General features: G+C 39.2%; 1 protein-coding gene and 1 long non-coding RNA gene across 2 annotated transcripts in view; one reads left to right on the plus strand and one right to left on the minus strand.

Annotated features, from left to right (window-relative positions):
* Positions 1-5,064, minus strand: part of FAM76B (family with sequence similarity 76 member B) — a gene marked incomplete in the record, with an annotated part of 994,273 nt that extends 989,209 nt beyond the window's left edge. Inside the window, 1 exon segment of the mRNA XM_044071227.1 lies at positions 4,693-5,064. Coding sequence (XP_043927162.1) covers positions 4,693-4,776 — 84 coding nt within the window.
* Positions 5,065-5,151: 87 nt separating this feature from the next.
* LOC122801712 overlaps positions 5,152-17,028 on the plus strand; it is a 32,004-nt gene continuing 20,127 nt past the window's right edge. Inside the window, exon 1 of the long non-coding RNA XR_006364788.1 lies at positions 5,152-5,683. This is a non-coding gene — a long non-coding RNA (uncharacterized LOC122801712). The remainder of the gene's footprint in view (positions 5,684-17,028) is intronic.

Genomic DNA, 17,028 nt, shown 5'->3' on the forward strand with positions numbered 1-17,028 from the left:
TCCTCTCACAAGGGTGCAGAAGGACCTACTCCAATAAAGATGGTTTGAATTTGATACTCAGAATTACAAAAACAGACCCAGAAACAGCAAACCAATAAAAGTGCTATGCTACAGCTGAACTAGTACAGTATACAGTAAAATGTGGCAAAAAGCAAAGTAAAATGCAAACATAAATTAAAAGTGTAATATAAGAACAAAAACAGCCATTTATTGTTAGTCGGAAACAACGGATGCCTCAGATCTTTCATTATCTCAGTGAAGAACTGGTTTTAGTGCTATAGTGATACCAGTCTAGATTAGATAAATCTAGCCTATTCTCCAAAATGCAGAAGTACTAGAAATTAAAAGTGCAGAAAATCGCAGTCACAACAGCATAAAGCACTTTACTTAACTAAGGGGCAGTTCAGTAGAGTACTTCCACAAGAGTGTAGACCACCAACCTTCCTAGTGTGAAAACTGGTGTAGAACACAAAAGTGCTTAAACCAGAACTAAGACTCTCCAGAACAACAGGTACAATAAGCCTTCAACCAGCAATTGCCAGCTCAGAAGGGCAGATGCTACCCCTGAAGCCCAAGTCCTTAAACCAAAACCAAGAGGCTTAGAATAAATTGCAATTTAATCAAGCTATCAACAAGCTGTAAAATATAATAAATGCAATAACACTTAAGAACAAGTAGCAAAAACAAAAAAGGTACTTTTCCATTTAACCCCTACCACTTGGCACGGCTAGAATTTCAGAAGCCTTGATTCATTAGTGATATTCTGCGCACATTAAAGCTATTGTTGCATGTCATTACACAACATCTCGCCTTTCGTTGTGTCACTCACAAATTTTGGCCAATACCCATTGTGTCATACATTCTACTGTACAAAGTTGAGCGGTATACCGCCAGCATGTCAGTGTATGTAGAAAAAGGGACACAAGCTGTGTACTGAGAACTGTAAAATATGGGACAGTCAACACATTTAACCCTGTTAAAAACCATCTTATCCCATCCTTTCACAGACTGCTTTTCGCTTTGTGCAACACAATCTATGCACGTATCCAGAAGGTTGGCCACTGCTTCATTTTAACAGTGCATATGTCACCTGGACTAAATTTCCAACCTGGAAAGTGGGTTTTAAGCTCCCACACCTGCAGTCCTACAATTTAACTATCTGCGGCTTAATTTGTCAGCTGGTTGCAGCAGTAGGTGGGCCTGGGCGAGAATGGGTTGCAACTTATCTCCGTTCCTGGAAGCTGCATAGCGCAAAACTGAAAGAAGAATGGACTAGTTATGGCTGGGTCATCACCCCCTGAAGGACTGAAACGGATTGTGCTATCAGACATTCACGTGTGCAACTAAACTTAGCGTGTGGATCTACTTTTTTTTTTTTTTTTTTACCAAAGGGAGAAACATTGTAGGGTTACAACCTGTCGCACCAAGCCAAGTGTTAGGAGTTTAACGGAAAAGTACCCAAAATAAATTTGTAATGTATGAGGAAACACAAATACAGTATACCAGCTGAATAAAGTAAAATTTTAAGTAGAAAGAGAAAAACGATAACTGAAGGTTAAGAAACTAAGGCCTGCCCAAATAATCTCAGTGTATTCAGTATAATGAGATGATGCAATGGGAGTGGGAGGATTATCCAACATCTAATTTATAGTAGAGACAGACAACTCAAAAGCCACTATGTTTTAAGAATACAACAATAGTTGGGTGGGAAAAATGAAACTGAGATGGAGATTACTACCACATAGGCGGAAACCCATTAAGTACAGAGAAAGTTTAGGGACCTGGGGACCCAAGTTGATAGCAATCTCTCCTTTGAAAACCACATTGCCAAAGTGGTTAGAAAGACCTTCTACATAGCCCACCTCATCACGAAGGGTTTCACATCTAGATCAAGAGAGGTAATCGTGCCCCTTTATTCATCCCTCATCAGGCCCATCATAGAATACAATGCCCCTTTTGGAATGTACCTTACCAGACACCTGCAGCAATTAGAAAGACCCCAAAAGTATCTCACCAAGAGGATCAAGGGTCTCAAACAGATGCCATATACTGCTTGGTTAAAAAAACTCCAGCTCTACTCAGTTGCATACCGCCTACTTCGAGGTGATCTATGCCTGACATACAAAGCTATGTCAAATCCAGAATTAATGGACATGCTCCACCTCAGTAAATCTAAATCCCTTAGAGCCACACGCTCAAGGGACTTGAACCTCAGCACAGAAATAAATAGAACTTGCTGGAGGGACAGGTTCATAACCCAGAGGCTATGTTCAGCTATATCCAGTTCATGTGAGGCAGAGCACCTCACTGAATCTCTTCAAGAATCTCGATAAGTGGATGGGGGGGGTCATAGGTTTGTCCCAGGGATTACTCCCGTGTCACTATTAGACAGAGGCACAGTATACTCACATCAAGGGGTGGCGTAAGCCATACAGAATCGGGCTAGGCTTATAATTGCCCAAGGGCAGATAGCCTAGTATGAACCTATGAACCTATTATTTATTTATTTTTACATTTGTTGACCGGGCTAGTCTAGCTGGATATATGTCCATTTTAAGTAGAGGCCCGGGGAGAAAAGCTCCAAGCACGAACAGTGACAAAATAAAATTATACAAGGACATGATAAAAGCACAATACAGAGGCAGCATTGTTCAACAGAACACTAAAAATTATAGACCATAAAAAATGTTACTAAAAGTTATACTAAACAATATATCAAACACACTAGAAGCTGTGAGCACAATTCAGTTAAGAAAGAAAGAAGTTATATTTGATAGTCATGTTGAGAAGAAAAAAAAAAGAGTAACAATTAGTTTTGGAGGCATAGGTTAGAAGAATAGAGCAGGAAGGGGGAAAGGATATTAGTCTGGGTTAGCACCCCTGCACTAAAGAACATCCTAACCCCTTACTCCAACCTAAGCTCTCTTCGCTCATCTAACAAACTCTTAATACAAACTTGCAAGTCCCATAACCTAGGCGGCGATTCACTGTACTCCGATATTATTGGCAAGGTATGGAATTCTCTTCCCCATAAGCTTACGTCCTTACAATCACTAGCACTATTCAAAAAAGAACTAAAAATCCAGTATAAATCACATTGGCTCTGTCCATGTACAAACCCTGACTAACTTTCACATGAGCAATTCCTACAAGTAGGCAATTTCTGTATTATTCAACTAAGTGTGAATTAACCTGAATGTAATATAATGTAATGTTATCATTTGTACCTTCTATTGTGATAATCTTCTCACTCTGAATACAATGCGATATGTCTATGTACCTTGATTAACCCTGTTGGAGCTTTTCTCCCCGGGACTCCGCTGAAAATGGACATGTATCCAGTCGGACTATCCCGGTCAACAAATGTAAAATAAATAAATAAATAAATAAAATAGTACATGGACAAAGCCAATGTGTTTTCAGATGCTCTTTAAGATGTTTTTTTAAAGAGGGAAGTTGAAGCAAGGGTTGATAATTCAAAGGGAAGCTGATTCCAGTTTTTGCCTGCAGTGTTTGAGAAAAGTGAATCACCAGCTTTGTTGTTAGATTATAAAGATCAAAATAGAAGTAAGGATTCCTGCAATATCAGGAACCCCTGAAAATAAGTTCACTAGCCCTAACAAATGTTCACAACACTCAAAAGATTTGCAAACCTTAGAAATACTTTGGCAAAATCAGAACAGCTTTTTGCAGAATACTGTTAAAAACAGCGTAAAAACATTAGAGCCTGACAAACGGTAATAAATTTAACAAAATACATAAATGCAGTACAGAACTGTTAAATATCACTGAAACGGTCACATCACGTGGAAAAAGGAAATATTCCTATTATTATCTTTGTATTTCCAGATTGCAGCCACAGGTGAACAGCCAAGCACCGGGAAATCTGAAAGACCACCGGCAAGCTTCCAATTAAAGTTTAACCATGTCGTCAAATGTAAAACCCAAAGACTTAACTATAAATGGATTTAATTTTCAACCTCTCAGCACCAGAATAGCTTTAACAGTAATAAATGACACTCGATTATTAGCCACCGCCCCCCCCAGTAAAACATTCTTTACAACACTCATTATAAAATAGGGAGCCAAAAATTCAACAGCCAAGAAGCATACATTTCAACTAAAAACTAGTTGCTGTTATTAGATATTTGGAAACTACTTAATCTTGCTTAACAGTTTTAGTCGTGTGATCTACCCATAATACAAATTATTCGGAATAGCTGTTTGCATATCATGTTACGAATACTGTACTAACGTGGTTTAAACTCATGCACACCTAAAGGTGACAAGTGCCGGTGTACTAATTACGTCAAACACACGAGACGGTGGGAATTTTAAAGAAACCATCATATAAAGTTTACACACAGAAAATTGGTCCGAAATGAATAAAATATACAAATAAAAAGATGTAAAGTATTTAGGCATTTGAAGCAATTTCCCCCAAAACACAAGAGGGGGCAAGGACGATGTCCCAAAAAATAATGTGAAATGTGGTGGCTTCACCCATCTGATCTCAACTTGATGGGGCATACTCTGTTTTAAAATAAGCACAAATGTACATTTTTTCTTTGAAAAAAACATAAGATTGCTACATATTTAGGTATTACAAGCTATCAGACATTTGATCAATCGCACATTAGCAGGAAAAATTAAGTTTTCAGCAATGGTCACAATCAATATAAAACAACGCACCTTACACAGCTGCTGCCCCTGGGAAAGCTCCTCAAAAGGGAAACGCTGATTACATTTAGTACACGCATACAGTGCCGAAGCCATTCTCTTATCCTCCAAAATCAAAACTTGAAACACAGTACCCTTCCTCAAAACAAAAGACTTCAATAGAATAACAAAATAGGCGCCACTGACAAACAACGACTCCAAGACTAAAATTAATCCAGAAAGTAAACCAGCAGATAGAAACAAAAATCAAAGTACTACTCCGGAGTGTTTTGGTTATTAGAAACACAAACAAACGCGCACTCAAGATCCCTTATTTTCTTTTTTTTGGGTTCCGCGGCGTCACTTCGTAAAAACACAAACCGGATACAAACAGAACGAAACAAAAAGGAAGGGCGGAAACACCAATCGGCGACTTGAATACTCAGGCGGGAAGTCGCTTTGAAACCTGTATAAGCAATCGGAGCTACTCAGGATTGTTCCGCCCTGTGACGTAATGATCGGTTTCCGAGTCAGTTGTAATAAGCGTACGGCCGGCGGAGGCTATAAAAAAAGTTTTAGGCCCTTTGTTTGCTTGACTGTGTTATTAGCAGTCATTTTCACTGCTGTAGTATTTCCTGTTTATATTTGCACATTTTATTATGTAATGACCCACTTAGCTAAGTTAACAAAGGTAGTAGTAGTAAAAAGTCACGTGTTAATATTCATACTCCAAGAGTCTGCTAATTTAACACATTACAGTAGACAACTTTATTGTTATGTTGCCAGGTCCATATACCCTATTTCTATGTGTTGTTGCTATTGTCTGTCAGATGTTCTGGCAGCGTATGTTGCTTGTTTTTTCCTCCCATTTCGCTCAGGTTGTTTAACTCCATGAACACTTCAATGTAAACTGACAAGTGGTTGTAGGAGGTCTGTTAGTAGTCGGGATACATTGAACTCGGGAAGTTTGGTCTGCAGAAAGGAAGGCAGTCGATATTTGTCAATGGCGTATTCCCCTGCAAAGGTATAGTATATATATTTTTTAGATAATTAGATGACAGTATTTATAAAACGACAGAATTTAGACTCTGTATTCTGTGACTGTTTCATAGTCCGTCAGTTCTTGACAGTTTCACTTTTGTCTCTTTCTTGAGCTATTATTTTGTACTTGCACAATATTATGAATGGTGTTGTGTGCAACTGTTGTATAAAACAACTTTATTATATTGGCTTATTCATTGTCCTGCAATAAACCGTGTTCCACTTCATGTTGAAAATGTAAGTAAACTGCGGAAGCAAAAACTTCTGTTTTGTATCAGGTTTATAGTTTAGTACTAAGCTAACTGCCCTTGCGAGCCATTTTAAGCTTAGCCAATTATCCCTTGTGAGACTCAAACTCTGCACCTTGTGTTTATAAGACACTTTAGCCACATCTTTTAGTAAACGTTATTGCAGTAATATTCTTTAAAAGTTACCAGTTAAAAACAAATACGTTTCACCTTAGAATGTGGCTTTTCATAAAAGCTATACAATTTGTGTTACAGCGTAAAACCAACACGGCGTATATTTGGTTTACGCAAGAGTTGTATTTAGTGTCTCATCTTTTGATAATTTTAATTGAACATGAGAGCAGACAGAAGTTACAATATCAAGCCGTTGAAAATTCTTTTTGGTGAGGGTACTTCGGTAATCCATATATCTACAGCGCCAGATTAAAGGTTTGCGTGTACACATTCTTCAGTATAACCTAATCTTCTTTTTAATACTTTTGAGTTATTTGTGACTTAGACAAACTTAAATAAAGCATATTAACCAGTTTATATTTAGAAACATTATACACAACATGACATTGTATAATATAATATCAAACCAACATTTCATAAATTGTTCAGTTCTTGCTCTCTCTTAAATCTCAAGAGCTGCACAGTTGTGGGCATTGAAGTAGGACTCGCGTAAGCTTTCCAAATTAGTTTAATGCTACAACATTCTGTTAATCCACCCCAGTTACACATCTTTTAGTGAAATATCACGTTTTGATACAATTGTTTTCTTATCTACGTGAACATGTAATATTCATAGCTGCCCAACTTGTGGATGAGGGTTAAGCAAGCTTGCTTGTATGTTCGATATGTCTTATGTTAGTAACTGATAATGTATTAATGGCTAGCAATACATGCAGCACAAATTGAAATTGTGAGGCTCGCCTTACTTGATGCTGTATTTGTTTTCTCGGAGGTGAAATAGTGTAAACACCAAGTTTGCTCTTGACCACTTTAAAAAAAAAAAAATCTATTGTGCAGTTTAAATTTTAATGTCTGTCTTCATAGTTTGTAATATTTCAAAATGTACCTTCATATTGTCAGTGCAGCCATATTACTGTAGCATTGTATTTTAGCTAAGACTTCTGTGTCCTTCCAGTCATTGAGATTTCTAAATAGTATGTCTGTCACTTTAAGTTGTTTGTTATTGTATAGCCACCTGTTCCTCATGTTCGCAGGATAGGGCTGCCATAGGGACCTTATTCTCCTTATCTTTGCTTCCCTAGATTTATTGAACGATAATGTTTTAAGTTCTTTGAATTTCTACTTTGAGAATACTTGCATGTGCCTTTGGTTGGTTGACGTATTGATTGATGTATGTTAAGCACTCTGAATCTCTACTTTGAAGACCATTCTAGAAGGTGCCTGCACCACTTTTTTCCCAGTGGAAATGTACATTTTCGTTTTTTAGTTACATTAGCAAAATTACTTTTGTGAAGTACAATTTCTTTCCTACAAGAACACTGTACTTGTACTTTGTTAGCTAGAGGTGTCAAGTTTATTTTGTTGAACGTCTGGGCTGCTAACTTAGCTGTGAAATAGCATTCGTGGAGGAGTGTGTTCATATTTGATCCGTCAACGACTTGTGTAGCATCTGTAGTAGGAGATGGGACAAGGCTGCATAAAGTTGTCTGGTAGAGCATTCATTGGCCAGTGGTATGAAAATGTAATGGGAAGAATAGCACGAGTGCTAGTAAGAATGGTTCCAAGGAAAATGGTCAACATCGGTGTCAGTGGCTCAAGAGGCAGCATGATTGTTGCTGCGCGATCACATGGCTGTGAGTTCCAGTCCCATTGCAGGGAAATGGGTTCATTTTCTATTACTTACACTGCAGTGTCGTGTTAGTGGTACTGCATTCGTTTGTGCCATCCTTCAGATGAGACATTAAACCAAGGTCCCATTGGTCTGCCTTAGTGGTAGCTTAAGATCTGATGGTACCTGTTAAAATGAGTAGGGGATTTAACACGCTATCTTTTTACTTGCTCAAAATAAACAGTTTTCCTGGAACTTTTTTTTTTTAGCCTGACATGCTACAGTGTACTAATCCCATGGAAGATACCACAATCAATCCTTTTCTTTAACACTTACAGGTTCATAGGTAGGTACTAGGCTGTCTGCCCGAGGACATTTTTAAGCCTAGCCAGAGTGTCGGCTTTCGCCACCCACTGAGCATCTGTCAAGCAGAGCCAATGAAGTGATCCAAGGGGTATATTTTTTTGTTACCCATCCACAAGTCAAGGCTTCTCCTTGAAGAGTGTTAGTGAGGGGCTCTGCCTAATGTAGTTAGGAATTTTGTTCCAAAGCATGGGGAGTCTCTGTGACGGGAATCTATTCCTCCAGCATGTTCTATTTATTGTTGTGTGGAGGTTTAGCTTAGAGTGCGTGGCTCGCAGTGACATGGATTTTGTTTAGGTGGAGCATGTCCATCAATTCTGAGTTGGACATGGCTTTGTAAATCAGGCAGAGATCACCTCTGAGTAAGCGATATGCCACTGAGTACAGCCAGAGTTTTTCCAGTCTGGCTGCATAGGACATATGTTTGAGGCCAGTAATCCTCTTGGTGAGATGCTTTTGTGGTCTTTCCAGCTGTTGGAAGTGTCTTGTGAGGTACATCCCAAATGGGGCATTGTACTCTATGATGGGTCTGATGAGTGACCAGTAGAGGGGTACTATAACCTCTTTATTTCTAGATGCGAACCCTTTAGTAATTAGATGGGCTACGTAGAAGGATTTCCTAACTACTTTGGCGATATGATTGTCAAAGGAGAAATTACTATCTACCTGGGTCCCCAGATCTCTTATTACCTCTTCTGTCTTAAGGGGGCTGCCACCTATGTGGTAATTCGTGGGTGCTTCGTTTTTCCCAAACGGGATGACTATGCATTTTTTGGCCTTTAGCTTGAGGCCATGACTGACAGCAGGTGTCTGACTCAGTAAGGCCTTTTTGAAGGATGTCCATGTCAGCTGGAGAGTCAATTAAGGCTCCCAGTTTGTAGTCATCGGCAAACTTGGTTAGCCATAGTCCTCCTGTGTTTGCCTGTACTGAGAAATGCATGCCGAACAGTAGGGGTCCCAGAACCGAGCCTTGTGGGACACCACTAGTGACTGGTTTAGAGTCTGACCCAGAGTTCTGTCTGTAAGCCAGTTGGCAACCCATTTTGTGACGTAGGGGTTTATGTTCAGGCTGGTGAGTTTTTCTATAATACCCGATTGAGGAATGGTGTTGAACGCCTTGGCGAGATCAGGGTAGGCCGTGTGAACCACCTTTCCCTCTTGTCTGGTCTTGGTGACTGTCTCGAATAAGTCAGCCAGGTTTAGTAGGCATGATCTGCCCTTAACAAAGCTGAACTGGGTTGGGTCAATGTTTGGAGGTTCCCAATGTCTTTGTTAATGAGTTACATGATGATGCGCTCCATAGTCTTGCAGACCAGGTTAGTCAGGCTTATGGGGCGATAGTTACCAGGGTCAGTTGTGGCCCCTCCTTTGTGGAGTGGAATAACCATTGCTGTTCGCCATTCTATGGGCATATGTTGCCTGTGGAGAGGCTGAGGTTGAACAGCGTGTTTAGGTGGGTGGTTAGTTTGTTCTGTAGTTTGTGCAAGACACAGCCTGGGACATCATCTGGCTCCATTGATGCTGTGTTTTTGGCTTTTGAAAGGGCTGTTTTCACCTGTGCTTCTGTGATTTACGGGACACTACACTTTTCCGGTATTGTTGTGGGCCCTTTTGAAGGTGAGAGGGAGGTGAAGTTTGCATTGAATCTATCTGCCAGGATATTGATAATATCGATAGGTTCAGTATATTTTGTGCTATTTTGCACTAGCTCAGAGTATATCTGTGAGTTGCCACTTAGATTCTTGACATAGCTAAAGAAGGCTTTGTGGTTATCTTTTGAATCCTTGGCTATTTTTCTTTCAAAGCTAGCCTTGGATGATTTTATGAGGGACCTTAGTTTCTTATTGATACTTATCAGGGATATCTTTCCTTCGGATTTGCTTTTTTTCTTAACTAGTTTCCTCCTCCTGTTGTATAACCTGTTTATGGTAGGGGTCCACCACACTAGTTTCCTTCTCTTAGGGGAGTGAGTCTTGGTCTTGCTAGGGATAGCACGATCCATGCATCCTTGTAGGTGCTTATAGAGTGCAATTGTAAAGAATTCTGCATCTTGGGCATTGTTATCCTTTAGCGTGGGGGCTGTGAAACTTACCACCTCTGCCTTAAGTAAGGTGAAGTTTGCTTTAGAAAAGTTTTTCACTGTGGTTTCCTTGGTTGGGGATGGTGGTGGGGTGTGGACATCCAGAGTGATTAGTTTATGGTCTGATCTAACCAGTGACGGGTTGACCTCTGGTACAGGACACCTGTTGCCCATGTTGGTGATGACCAGGTCCAATATGTTGTGGCCTCTGGTAGGGGAGTTTACCAGCTGATCCAGGGCATTTGAGTTGATAAATTCCAGGAAGCGCTGAGCCTGGGAGTTTGTACTAAAGTAGTTTTCCCAGTTAATGGTAGGGTAATTGAAATTGCCCAATATCAGAGTGTTCGGTAGGACCTTCATGTTTTCCAGTGTCTCCAGAAAGGCGGAGTGGTGGTCCTGGGTCATGGAGATCCTGGGTCATGGAGGGTGATCTGTAGCAGGCCGCAATTTGCATTGCAGATTTGCCCAATGTTAGTTGCACATGGATGATCTCAAAGGTATTGTGCTGCGCCACTTAACCCAGAGGTGTGAGTATCCCTGATGAATATGGATACACCCTCTCCTTTGTGTTTCGGTCCATGTTCTGTGGCCAAAATGTGTGGTATGAGTTGTAGCCCAGTAATGCTGGAGTGCTCTCTGGAGCCTTAAACCAGGTTGCAGTTACTGCACAGATGTCTACGTTCTCCATACTTAAGAGTGCTTCAAGCGCATGCATTTTGAGTTGTTAAACTCCTGGCGTTGAGTAGCATAATCCTCATTTTTTACTTGTGCTGTTAATGGTAGTGGGTTTGAATTTTGAGCCTTGTCTAAAAAAGGCACTATGGGGGCAGCAAGAGCCTTGGCCAGTATTCGAAAGCCAATGGGTGACAGGTGCAAGCAGTCTCTTGCGAAGCAACGCATCTTGTCGAGCATGTCATCCCAGGCTGACAGACACTGGATCCCCTTTGAATGACACCAGAAGTTTAGCCAATTGTTGAAATTGATCATTATTTTCTTTGTACTGAGGTATCATTCTTGGTGAGGGCAGGATGCTACTCAGGGTCATACCCACCTGATCTACATGATCAGAGAGCTCTTCCATGTCTCCATTTAGTCTGGGGAGGTGCATCTCTGGTCATTCACACCAACATGAACAATGACAGTCATATTTGTACTTGTTCTGGAGTGACCTGAGTGCTTGTGTTAGGTGGCGGATTCTGTCTCCCGATAGGCAGCTAACAGTAACCTTCTTGTCCAGCCTAGTGAGTGGGGCATCTGTGTGCCTGACTATTGAGTCGCCTATTACTAGTGTGTTAGGTATGTTATTTCACCTTAAGGGCTGCGATTGTGCAGCACATTGATTTTGTGTTTTATGTGTTGTCTGATTTGCGACGGGAGGTGCAGGTTTTGTGGGTGTCTGCTTTGGAGCTGTCTGATGCTTTTGCAGGTTTTTATTTAGAGCTTCAGAGTATAATTTTGTGTATTTGTATACTTTTTGCCAGTGCTGGTTTAGTAGGTCTATGTGAGGCTGGAGGTGTGGTGCAAGTGTTAACCTTCTCCTCATGACTGTTTGTTCCAGTCTTGGGTGGAGAGACCTTGGCCTCCAGTTTGGCTGTATAATTGCATCTCTCACATATGTTAGTGTGTTGTGGTAGGAGGAGAGGGTTGTCTGTGTACATGAGGCAGTTGTAAGATTGCTTCAGGATACCCAGATTCACCAGCTGGACTGGGAGAATGCACCTGAAGTTGCCCTTTGGTCATGCCTGAATAGTAGGTGAGCTGCTTAGTCGCTTGGTTGGTGAGGGGTGGATAAAAGAGCCTTGACCTGCTGGGTAGTGAAGTGTCTGGGTATATTGGTGCTTGCTATTAGGTCTGAGCAAGTGCTGGACTGTAGTATGCTTTTTGAGTGCTTAGGTTGAGAGTTTGACTAATTTCAAATGAGAAACTGAAGAGGAGACTTGGTGGCGCCGGGAATAATTTAACCCTAGCTAACCAGTGCTGCCTGGCGCACAAAGCTGTTCAAATGCGGTTTTTAAACTACTAACTTCTGGGCTGGAACCACTCCTCTAGGGACAGATGCCTGCTCAAAGTTCCCCTCTCTCACAGGTGAACAGAGAAACTTCTCTCTATCCAAGTGAAGTATGGGCAACTCAGAAACTTGTTACACAGCCCTGAATTCAGCAGTAGCCTGAAAACTGGACTATACTAGCGTAGAAATGTGGGAAACAAGAATTTTTTATAAGATATGGCAAAAACAGTAAAAAGTACACTTAAAACAGCTTTAAATGACTACAAGCTATCAGAAAAGGCTATCGCACTTTAGTGTGTAGCCTACAGCAGTTAATTTATTTAAACAAATATTTTTTCTCAATATCCAGTATTGAAGCAAGGAATATAGATGGTTTTATTAATCCCAAACCACCATCCTCAGGTTTAAACTCTCCTAATACAATTTAAGCTTAAAACCATAGAGAAGTATAAAAAAAAGTCTAATTTTTTTTTTTTACAATTACGGTGTATAGGGGACTTTATTTCTAACATGCCTACTAACCTATAGAAGTGAATACTTTTCTCTGAAAAGTCAAGCGAAACCTCTTCCACAATTTGAATATTTTTTTTTTTCAGTAAATGTTCCCATTGTTCATTTAGACCTAGCAAGCTAATGGAATCTTCATACTACTAAATTAGTTGCCTCTTGAGAGCCATTTTAAACCTAGCCAGTTTCCCTTTCAGTGCTCAGAATAACTTATCCCATTTGGTTATACATTAGCCTTATTCATCCCATTGTTGATATATTACCCCTAATGAGAATAACTGGAATCCTACCACAGAAAAATTGAGGGGACCTGTGCATGAGATAAAGCATTTAGGAGCTGCCTCTGTCCATTAGTATGGGCTGTCCTGGGGTATATTTTCTGTTTCCCATCCATAGATCTAAGGTTTCCTTTGAGTTATACCTCTCCTTTCAAACAATTCTGTTGACTTTGCAGAAGTGGGTTAGATCCCTAAACAGAGTATTACTGATGTCATTTAAATTGCTGATGTGCAATAAATCCATCAGTCTAAGGTTGGAGTATGCCCTGTATGTCAGATACAGGTCACATCTTTGCAGTCTGTAAAATACAGAGTATATTCACAGGGCTTTGTCTGTCCAGGCCTTGCATCCTTTTAGTAAGATCTCTGTGCAAGTTTGTTTTTTGGATGTGTCTGGACAGATCCTTTACATTTTTTTGTCCCACCATGATTAATTGTACCTCTTCTGCTTTGATGGGTTCTTTAACGCACACTTTATTTCTGTTGATATCAGAGCATTGGCAAATGCTAAATAAATGGGAGTATGAAGTTAATGTACAGTGGATAATTGCAGAATTGTAAGTCTCTTACTTTTCGTTGTTACTGCATTTGTGACCATAGCAAATAGTATTCCACTCATTGGGTTCCTTTGTAATACTCCACTACATATTACTATTCCTCTACCAAGCCAGCCATTAATTAAAACTGTATTTAAATAGACTGAAACACTTCTATTAGCACCTTTTGTAAACCCTATATTCAACAGTTATTTGTATTATCAGATTTGTTGACATTGCAGAAAAACTAAATTAGAAAAAAAAGATAAACTAAGAATGCTAGCCACTCTTTCTTTTGCAAAGAACATTGTCTTCAGTATTTCTTTTCTATCCTGTATTTATTCATCCAACATTAATTGTAGTGTTTCGTGTCTTCTTTCATAAAGAAAATGTAGTCAGAATTATTCCATAGTAATGTTCTTCAGTTTGTCCATTTTCCATTGCCTATTCTTTTAATCTGTGCATGAACCATTCATTTAGAATTTCTTAGTTTTTTTTTTTCTCTGTCTATATTTTTATGTAAGGTATGCCGCAACCCTTCAAGTCCTGGTTCACTCATCCCACTTGCGTCTTTTACAATTAAGACCCAAGTCTACAGTATTGATTATAATTCATAACAATGAGTTTCCACCACCCTTAGAATATTCTGTTCACCACAAGCTAGCTGTATTACTTCTGTAGGATAATACATTCTTCCATTGTCTCTCATAACATTTTGGCTAAAAATGGAAGTGGGCTATTAAATCACTATATACTATAATACCTAATGAAATAGATGCTGATTTTGTTAGGATGAAATAAGTGCAGAATTGTTTTCCAGTGGAATGATTATACTTGTTTTTAGAGTTGCTTGATATTATTTTGAGTTGTAATATTTTTGAGTTTAATGGTTTTCTTTCAGCAAACAAATGGGGTGGCCATGGCTCCCAGTTATGCAAATGATTTTGACTGCATGGGAGAATTTTTTTACTAGTAGTTATTTTTATAAAAATGTGTTATGGACATTTTATTTATTACCTTTTTAAATTGGAGGGGAAGTGTAGATGAATTATGTTTTATTCAGTATGTAAACAGTGCCTGCAATTATTTGTTTTACTTTCTTTTATGATCTTAAAATGGTATGCTTTTTAGATTCCTTTACCACGTACAAAGTATATTGCTTATGCAACACCTTACCTTTTCACATTACTAATTTTTAAATCTCTAATATTCATTTTTATATTTTTCTTTGTATATAGTCCACCAGTATGGAAAATTGGGGGGGGGGGGGTTGTGGATGGAGAGACTGTTCATAGGACTCGGTTCATTTAATACACTGATCATTGCACAAGTTCTTCCAAAAAAAAATAATCCGTTGTCTACGAGTCTAAATATCTCTACTTATTTTTCTTTAAACTGCAGTTGAAGTTTCCAACATCTTTAATATTATCATAATTAACAATCCCATTTTCCCATTTTTTTACATGTAGTCGGAGTGTCATGATAAGTGTCCATCTCTCGATTCAGTGCCACAGTGCTGCCTACCTTGAAACTCGTGTCTCCCTTTAACATATCTTTTCTCTCTCGCACAATTCATCCACCTCTTTGCTGGACACCCCCTTTCATCTTTTCTTCTTCCTGTCTGTCCCAAATATTCTTCACCAGATTGTCTTCTGCTTTTTTGCGCATGTGCCTGAACCACTGTAATCTCTTTGATCTTTTCTGCCGTTGGAGCTATTTTGGCTTCTGCTGTTATGTCAACATTTCTTCGTCTGCCCCACAGTGTGCATCCTACCACGTCCCAGGCACTTCATTTTCATCACCTCCATGTTTCTGTACCATACAATAGTACTTTTCACACCACTGTTTTGTACAGGTTACTTTTCAGCTTCTTTGGTGTTCTTCTGTCATACACTACACCTGACATTCCATGCCAGTTTGCTGCAGTTCGTCTGATTCTAGCCTTGACCTCTTAATTCAGACTTCCATTTTCCTCAACCACCCCTACCAGATACTTGAAGCTGTTAGCCTGTTCCACTCCCTTGCCTTTTATCTCTGTCATTAGCTTCTTCTAATTTCCCAAATTTACTGCCATTACCACTTTTATCTGTACTTACATCCTATGTGCCTTCATCTTTGCATTCTATTCCCCTTATCCTTTGCTGAAGTTCTTAATCGGAGTTCGCCTGTAATACCACATAGTTTGCGTACAGAAACTTTTTTGATCTGCCCCTTCCGACCTGTTTGCTAATGTAATCAATCACAAGTATGAATAGCAGTGGTCTCAGAGCTGAACTCTGATGCATACTCACCAGGAATCCCTCTGAGACCGTGCAGTGTTCGTACTTAAGTCTCTGGATCTTGGTACATAGTCAGCAGTAATTCTACTGATGTTTCTGAGACTTCAGACCATTGCAGGACTGCCCATATCAGCTTTTTTGGGACCTTGTCATATGCTTTCTCCAAGCCTAGGAATGTTCGGTTGGACTCTCCTCCTCTCTAGCTTCTTCTTTACTCTTAATTACATTTATATGTAATTTCACTAATGCATAATGCATATTTCCCAAGTAATGTTTCCCTGTTAGTTGTGTGTATACACTGTTAATCTCCATATTTGATTTCCGCAGTTAATACTGCAAGTAAACATTCCCTTGCTATAGTAATTGCACCCAGTAGATCCAGTGCCGCCTCTTTTTTTTTTAATATAAAATTGCAATTCCTGAACATGTGTACTAACCAACACTTTGAACAATTTTCCTTTACCATATTGCTTCTGGTTATTTTTGCTCATTCTTTATGTTTACAAGACCTTGGATATTTATTAGTGTTTTGTTTCGTTTGTTATCGTGAAAAACATGCAGTAAAAGTTATTGGAATTTCATATTGGTGATTCATTTGCTACTGTGTTGAAGGTTTTGTGCCAGATTTGTCTTTGTATTTCACTGGCTTTGAGATTTCAAAACAGAACTCTGGCTTTAGGTATTGTGTGAGTAGTTAAGTATGCTGAAGGAGAGTGTTCTAAATCCTGATTTGATAATCGCCTTGACAGGTACCCACAAGTCCTTTATCTCCCTTTTCATTGGGCACATTTTTCCTTCAAGAATCTTGCCAAAATTAAGTATAACTAATTACCATCTTTTCCAAAAAAAATAAAAAAAATTCCAAACCAAAAACTCGTTAATAGCCAGTAAAAACAAAATTCACATTCAGTAAGTGCTTTCGTCTATAACTGGACTTCAAATTGAATAAAAAGAACAAATCAAACCATTTTGTACACAGCATAATGAACACTTGCATAATTTGCAACAATTAACTCAGAACTGCCTTCTTACATATTTCAATGCTTCAATATCTTTCTTTTTAAATAAAATAATTTTTAGCATTTAAACCTGGAGTATTGTTGGCATCCAACTTAAGTATCCATCAATATTCTCTCTAGTCCAATACCTCCTCTCCATTTAATCTTATTATTAAAACCAGGCACAAAGTTTAATACTAAAAACCTAGACGAACCATTGCATTCAGTTGTGCTATAATGTTTCCCCT

This window comes from Protopterus annectens, chromosome 5.part0 (assembly GCF_019279795.1).
Source record: "Protopterus annectens isolate FY-2018-M chromosome 5.part0, PAN1.0, whole genome shotgun sequence".
NCBI classification, from domain to species: domain Eukaryota; kingdom Metazoa; phylum Chordata; order Ceratodontiformes; family Protopteridae; genus Protopterus; species Protopterus annectens.